The sequence below is a fragment of the Clinocottus analis genome, unplaced genomic scaffold (genome assembly GCF_023055335.1).
Source record: "Clinocottus analis isolate CAN_PGR_092001 unplaced genomic scaffold, fCliAna1.0.p SCAF_63, whole genome shotgun sequence".
Taxonomy (NCBI): Eukaryota; Metazoa; Chordata; class Actinopteri; order Perciformes; family Cottidae; genus Clinocottus; species Clinocottus analis.
The window spans coordinates 160,747-168,733 of NW_027176222.1; the positions used below are offsets into that span (position 1 = coordinate 160,747).

A 7,987-nucleotide genomic window follows, 5' to 3' on the forward strand; every position below is an offset into this window, starting at 1 on the left:
CAAGATGAAAATAAAGTCTTTATTGTCACAGGTTTGCCATACTAGAAATAACTTTATTTCAAAGTGAGTGCACACATACAAAAACGACGTGTGTCTGTCTTATAAGCAGGAGAAAGGGTTAACAGGGATGTTTGTTCATGTGCCCGGCCACGAGCACACATCGTCTTCTCTGATTGGTCAGTCTTGTTAATTAATGAGTGAAGGAAAAGGTCCAAGTCGAGGCTGGCGCCGGAGTGGAGGGAGCGGCAAAGCTTCCTGATGTCACGGCAACATTGTCCAAGAACGCAGAGGTCCGAGAAGAGCCAGAGGAGAGGAAGAGAGGGATGGAGGAAGAGAGGGAAAGAGGGATGGAAGGAGAGAGGGATGAAGCAGTGTGAGCTGATGCTGATATTTTAGGTTGGACCTGCCTGTAACAAGTGTTCCTATTAACAACTACAACTTTAAATGTTTCCACATCAACAAATGAGCCGGTGTTTGAGACAGATTCACTTGTGCAGGGTCTGTTCAGAGCAAATATAAAACTACAGCCAGCAGAGCTAAGCTGCTGGCTTTAGCTCAGCCTTGTCCAAAGCACAGAGCCCCTGAGCTGCTGGCTACTTTCCTTGGAAAAGAACAACTGGAGTTGGATCACTTCATGATAATGACCAGAATCATTGAATACAGCATCTAACCAATATGGGAAAGTGGAGATAAGACCTTTTGGATACATGGATGCATGAACGATGGAAGGATGGACAGCTGGACAAATGAATGGATGAATGAATGAATAATGAATGGATGAATAATGAATGAATGGATGAATGAATGGACAGAGGGAATAACGGACAATCAAATGGACGTGAGAAGGTGATGGAAGGGTGAGGTGTGGGATACAGTGGGAGAGTATGGAGGGAGACCAAAAGTGGGAAGGTCAACGCTGGCGGAGAGACGATTAGTTCTGGGAGCAATACTTCCAGAAACACACTGAAAGAGGAGGAGGAGGAAGAGGAAGAGGACGAGGAGGAGGAGGAGAAAAAGATCAAGTTATGAAGCAGCTACAAGTTAAAGACAGTAATAAACTTTGAAAATAATTTACTTGTGTTACTGACTTATGTTACAGGTTATGACTCGTGTTACTAACTCGTGTTACTAACTGGCTCGTGTCACTGGCTCGTGTCACTGACTCGTATCAATGACTCGTGTCACTGGCTCGTCCCACTGGCTCGTGTCACTGGCTCGTGTCACTGACTCGTGTCACTGGCTCGTGTCACTGGCTCGTGTCACTGGCTCTTGTCACTGGCTCGTGTCACTGACTCGTGTCAATGGCTCGTGTCACTGGCTCGTGTCACTGACTCGTATCAATGGCTCATGTCACTGGCTCGTCCCACTGGCTCGTGTCACTGACTCGTATCAATGGCTCATGTCACTGGCTCATGTCACTGATTCGTGTCACTGGCTCGTGTCACTGACTCGTATCAATGACTCGTGTCACTGGCTCGTCCCACTGGCTCGTGTCACTGACTCGTATCAATGGCTCATGTCACTGGCTCATGTCACTGGCTCGTGTCACTGGCTCTTGTCACTGGCTCGTGTCACTGACTCGTGTCAATGGCTCGTGTCACTGGCTTGTCACTGACTCGTGTCAATGGCTCGTGTCACTGGCTCGTGTCACTGGCTCGTGTCACTGACTCGTATCAATGGCTCATGTCACTGGCTCATGTCACTGATTCGTGTCACTGGCTCGTGTCACTGACTCGTATCAATGACTCGTGTCACTGGCTCGTCCCACTGGCTCGTGTCACTGACTCGTATCAATGGCTCATGTCACTGGCTCATGTCACTGATTCGTGTCACTGGCTCGTGTCACTGGCTCGTGTCACTGAATCGTGTCACTGACTCGTGTCACTGGCTTGTCACTGACTCGTGTCAATGGCTCGTGTCACTGGCTCGTGTCACTGACTCGTGTCACTGGCTCGTCCCACTGGCTCGTGTCACTGACTCGTATCAATGGCTCGTGTCACTGGCTCGTGTCACTGACTCGTGTCAATGGCTCGTGTCACTGGCTTGTGTCATTGGCTCGTGTCACTGGCTCGTCCCACTGGCTCGTGTCACTGACTCGTGTCACTGGCTCGTGTCACTGACTCGTGTCACTGGCTCGTGTCAATGGCTCGTGTCACTGACTCGTGTCACTGACTCGTATCAATGACTCGTGTCACTGACTCGTGTCACTGGCTCGTGTCACTGGCTCGTGTCACTGACTCGTGTCACTGGCTCGTGTCACTGGCTCGTGTCACTGACTCGTGTCAATGGCTTGTGTCACTAGCTCGTGTCACTGGCTCGTGTCACTGACTCGTATCACTGAATCGTGTCACTGACTCGTGTCACTGGCTTGTCACTGACTCGTGTCAATGGCTCGTGTCACTGGCTCGTGTCACTGACTCGTGTCACTGGCTCGTGTCACTGGCTCGTGTCACTGACTCGTATCAATGGCTCATGTCACTGGCTCATGTCACTGATTCCTGTCACTGGCTCGTGTCACTGACTCGTGTCCATGGCTCGTGTCACTGGCTTGTCACTGACTCGTGTCACTGGCTCGTGTCACTGACTCGTGTCACTGGCTCGTGTCACTGACTCGTGTCAATGGCTCGTGTCATTAGCTCGTGTCACTGGCTCGTGTCACTGGCTCGTGTCACTGACTCGTGTCAATGGCTCGTGTCACTGACTCGTGTCACTGGCTCGTGTCACTGGCTCGTGTCACTGACTCGTGTCACTGGCTCGTGTCACTGGCTCGTGTCACTGACTCGTATCACTGAATCGTGTCACTGACTCGTGTCACTGGCTTGTCACTGACTCGTGTCAATGGCTCGTGTCACTGGCTCGTGTCACTGACTCGTGTCACTGGCTCGTGTCACTGGCTCGTGTCACTGACTCGTATCAATGGCTCATGTCACTGATTCCTGTCACTGGCTCGTGTCACTGACTCGTGTCCATGGCTCGTGTCACTGGCTTGTCACTGACTCGTGTCACTGGCTCGTGTCACTGACTCGTGTCACTGGCTCGTGTCACTGACTCGTGTCAATGGCTCGTGTCATTAGCTCGTGTCACTGGCTCGTGTCACTGGCTCGTGTCACTGACTCGTGTCAATGGCTCGTGTCACTGACTCGTGTCACTGGCTCGTGTCACTGACTCGTGTCACTGGCTCGTGTCACTGACTCGTGTCAATGGCTCGTGTCACTGACTCGTGTCACTGGCTCGTGTCACTGACTCGTGTCACTGGCTCGTGTCAATGGCTCGTGTCACTGACTCGTGTCACTGGCTCGTGTCACTGACTCGTGTCACTGGCTCGTGTCACTGACTCGTGTCAATGGCTCGTGTCACTAGCTCGTGTCACTAGCTCGTGTCACTGGCTCGTGTCACTGGCAGGCCAACCAGGGGCGACTAGGACACACTTCGCATGAGGACTTGGTCCGACCTCTTGGGCATTGGCCCACTGATGGCCCTTGTTCTGGCAATAATGCAGATTTTAGGTTTTTAAAGGCACTTTGTTGCACAGAGCAAATGGGGCTGAGGTGGACGCCATGTTGGTGTTCTTCTGTGGGTAGCTATCAAATACCAACCCATGCCAATGCAAGTTGCCTGTATTCCTTGTAGAGATACTGGTAAGGCCATGATTCGGCCCTTGACGTTCACCTCTTTTGTTGGTCTTCTTGGTCTGTGTGGGGAGGGACTTCTTGAAGTTCCGACCCGTCAGACTGGGGACGATGAGACTCGCTCTGGAGGCAGTGCTGTCTGCTGCTGCTGGGGCCACGGTGGTGGGCTTCAGCCCTGTAGGAAGCTTCAACCACAGCAGCAGGAGAAAGAATGGAGAGTTGATGTTAACTGAATTATACAACACTCATTTATTTCCATTGATACTGTTCTACCATGTATTGATTACATAGTTTCTTTAAAATGAGAATGGAAATACAACTATACAAGCAAGCTGAAGTATTCCTTTTGAAACAAATATTTTATAACTCACCACTTTATTTCTTCTTCCTGAATTTCTGCCATTTGCTAAAATGAAAAATCAAACAGGCTTCAGTGAAAAGTGAAACAATTCTCCTTTCCACCAGCTGGTTTGGTGAAGATTGTGTTTTGTTTGCACCCATCACACACCTACCTCATCTATACGCTGCATTTATTATTGAACCACCTCACAATGAATTGAAGTGTAGAAATGTTTCTATATTATGTCAATGCTTCCTATAATACAGCTGCAACTTCACATTTCTTTCTATTGACTTCTTTGACTGGATGGCCATCCATCTTTAAACTCTCTCTACTGTGCCCTATGAGGTCATCACCGCTGTCATGGTTTCAAAACACCTGCAGTCAGTGAACCTAACATGTTCACAGTACGGTTACCTCGTGGCATGATGGTGATCCGCGAGCTCAGTGTGCTGTTAAATGTCCTGTGCAACTCCTCCAGCACTGAGATCATCTTCAGCATCTGGGCTCTTCTATCTGGACCGGCTGTCGCGGGGCTGGTCCTCAGCCTCGCTGCTTTGCTCCCAGCAGTGATAGTCCTCGCAGTGGTTTTGTCAGTGATTCTTGTCGTTCTATCCACGCCAGCTGCTTTGGTACTCAGAAGCCAGTGTTTCAAGAACTGGCTTGGAGTTCGTGCTGAAGACTTCTCTGCATAAGTGAGACTCAGAAGAGGTTTCACAAAGCCTGGAAAAAACAATTGTAGAAGGACTGGCTTTTGAGGGAGTTTTGCTCGGCACACAATACACTTCCTATCTGGAGTCAAGAGGTTGTTTTGTAGGGGCCGTGGTCCTGGGAGAGCTCTAATGTGTATACAGACCTTGTGCCCTGTCAGAGCCCTAAACACCCTTCTTCAGACCTTCATAGTGTTGATCATTGTGCCCATTGTGCACTGTGTAATGATGGTGGCACTGCTCCCTACTGGTCCAGATTCATAGTCTTTCTGGAACTGTACCACTGCTCATGCCCATGTTCTGCTACACAGTGAGAGTTTCCAAGGAAAAGGGCCTTGTTCTTGCTCAGAAAGGTTGAAGCAACACGTTCTCACTTTAGGCAGGACAGATACCAATGCTTAGTCAGTGGCTCTACGATTCAAACTTTTCAATCAATCTTATCTATCAGTTCAATCACATTTGCTGGTTGCGTACAATTTGTCCTCACTTAGTCGGGAGGGTTATTTGGTTATGTTGAGACACACAAACTACGACTAGGTTCATAAAAGGTTGGGATCTAGGTTTGCTACTTGGAAAAGGTAATGTAGGTCACATAACAGAAGAAAGACAATGTTGACTTTGGTTTCACACACAACATGTTTCAGTTGCTGTGAGCGTCTGATTCTGACCTGGAACAAGTCAGTTAAAAGCTTGGTGTTTCCCTTGCAGATGCTAAAGGACGCCAAGCGTCGGTATTTAACGAGTTGGGAGGGAGAACGTGAGAGAACCAAGAATAACTCACTTAAGGTTTGTTTGAGAAACTTGAGTTCAGGGCGTTAATATGCTTTGATTCTCAGTCTCAGTCTTTTCTTACTCTCCGATAGCCCCTGCATACACATGACCATACACACACACACACACACACACACACACACACACACACACACACACACACACACACACACACAGTATTTTGGTGGGATTCCGCTGCTTTGGTGGTTGCTAGAAGAGTTGCTACGAGACCTTCGGCTGTGACATAAGAATTGTATGAATTGTGTTTATGTGTGTACGTAATGACGTCTAAGGTTTTGCAACAATACAGCTCAGAGTGTTTGTGTTTACACAAAGCGATCTACGCACACACACACACTCTTGAGCGATAGATGGATTGTGTAGTTCTGCAGGGAATGAAAGAAACGTCAGCTGGTCAAACTGGACCTGAAAGTCAGAACTGCTGTTGTTCTTTTTAACAATTTGATTTACGATCCAAATCTTATTTTGTGACTTTCCAAGATCCCATACTTCTCTTCATTTGATGAAACCTACTATAGTAATTGTTTTATGTTCTGAAATGAATGATGAACTATTTTAAATCAGTCAACATGTTCTTAGTTGTGTGTTCTGAACTCCATGTAGTCAGATGTTTACATTGTGTGTCATCACATGTTAATGCAGACTAATGCAGACTCGTCTTTGACCTCGTTAGTAAGCTAAACACATGTCTTTTTAGAAATGTCCTTTCTACGCCACATTCCTATACGTTTGGAAACAGCCAATGTAGAAGTGACATTTCATCAAAGTCAGGAATGTGCTGAGGAGTCCTGCTGAAACCAGGCTGATGTCAGTGAGACTTCAGGTCCACGCAGAACCCTGGCAGCTCTTTCCAGCTGGTGACAGTCTGAACTCGACATGCAGCGACTCTTCCTGGAAGCCCCATGTACCTTTAGAACACGATGCTACGTGTTGGGGTCCCTGTAAGGCCGTGTTGCAGGAGGCCGTGTCGCCCTTACCTCTGTCTGTGGGCGCTGCCGCCGCTCCCGTCCCCAGCACCACCAGCATCATCATCACCACCTTCCTCACGGACACCAGCGCTGCACTGGTACGCATAACAGCTGTTGCGTGAGGAACTGAAGGTTATGGATGTAGCGCAGAACTATTATCTCGACTGTCTTCTGAAGATTTGAACCGTCAGGATTTTGTTCCAAAAGGTTTCCTGATGAAAAGGATTTCAAACGGTGTTGTTTCTCCTCTTGCTCAACTCATTCTTCTGACCCTTCCGACTTGTTGTCGCTGTTGGAGATGTGTTCCATTCTGAGATGATTTTGAAGTCGGTCTGTTGGTCTCGGATCAGCTTGTTCTCGAGTGGAGTTCTTTTCTGGTCCTTCACAGCTCAGTCGATGCTGCACTGCTCAGAAGCCTCTTCAGGTGAGAGTCTGAGCTTCTTCTGTGTGACCGTGGTATTGTCTACTTCATTCCAAGTCTTCTCCACAACTTGACACTTAAATATCTTTCTTTTTAACGGTATAACAAATCTAAGTCTCTCTGTTCATTTTCCAAGGATGCGCCTCTTGAAGAAGGCTTGTCAGTATCGGATGTGTTCCTGTTCCTAACACACCGACCTATCCCTCCTTTATAAACCTGAGTGAACCCCAGACTGACAGCTCAGCATCAACCAATGACCGGCCTGAAAGGAGCTCGAGCCCCGCCTCTTCCTCCTTGATGGATCGGTGACATTTGGGGAGTTTGGCGGCGATCTTTGTGTCTTTGGAGTCAAAGCTATCTTTTTGTGAAAGTGTGTGTGTGCGTGCGTGTGTGTGTGTGTGTGTGTGTGTGTGTGTGTGTGTGTGTGTGTGTGTGTGTGTGCGTGTCTAGGCTTGTATTTAAAGTCTGTGTGTTGTGTGTATGGCCCTGGCTGTATAAGCAGTGATAAGGTAGTTCTTAATATGTTTGCTCAGGGGCCACAGAGAGAAAAAGGCCCTCTGACGCATGAGGGCCTGGAGCCACACTGACTGCACACACACACACACACATACACACGCACGCGCACACACACACACACACACACACACGCACAGAATGTAAAATAAAGCGTGGGATGCACATCAAAGGACACACAAAAGCTGAAAAGTCATGTCCAAATGACAAAAGAGTTTTTGCCTTTTCTTTTCTTCTGCATTGTGGCGACTAATCCCTCAGACAGGAAGTTGACGGAGTGACGCTGACGCCGCCTCGCCAACAACCTCACGAATACCCGACGCCCCGGAGACATGACGAGGTGGATGCAGGGGACAGTACTGAACCAGCACTGTACGAATGATATGAGAGAGAGAGAGACAGAGAGAGAGAGAGAGAGAGAGAGAGAGAGTGTGTGTGTTAGTTGCTAGGTGAAGACAATTCAGTTTAAGAACACACTTATTACGGCTCTGTCTGTCTGCAGCTTTTACACTCATACACGGTGTGCGCGTGTGTATGTGTGTGTGTATGTGTGTGTGTGTTGTTGTGAGTCCACATGAGCCAGAGATTGGTGAGTGACAGGAAGTGGAGGAGTT

At 48.3% G+C, this 7,987-nt stretch overlaps 1 protein-coding gene across 2 annotated transcripts; it reads right to left on the reverse strand.

The window, feature by feature from the left end:
* Positions 1 to 39: 39 nt before the first annotated feature.
* Positions 40 to 7,024, reverse strand: urp2 (urotensin II-related peptide). 2 transcript variants are annotated; one of them, XM_068604162.1, is made up of 5 exons: positions 6,449 to 7,024; positions 4,387 to 4,692; positions 4,001 to 4,035; positions 3,670 to 3,814; positions 40 to 255 (listed from the first exon to the last, which is right to left on the reverse strand). In XM_068604162.1, the coding sequence occupies exons 1-5, from the start codon at positions 6,543 to 6,545 to the stop codon at positions 191 to 193; spliced, it is 648 nt and encodes a 215-aa protein (XP_068460263.1). In that variant the 5' UTR covers positions 6,546 to 7,024; the 3' UTR covers positions 40 to 190. The 2 variants fall into 2 exon arrangements, with proteins under 2 accessions (XP_068460263.1, XP_068460264.1); XM_068604163.1 differs by having other exon boundaries at positions 40 to 963.
* Between the last annotated feature and the right edge of the window lie 963 nt (positions 7,025 to 7,987).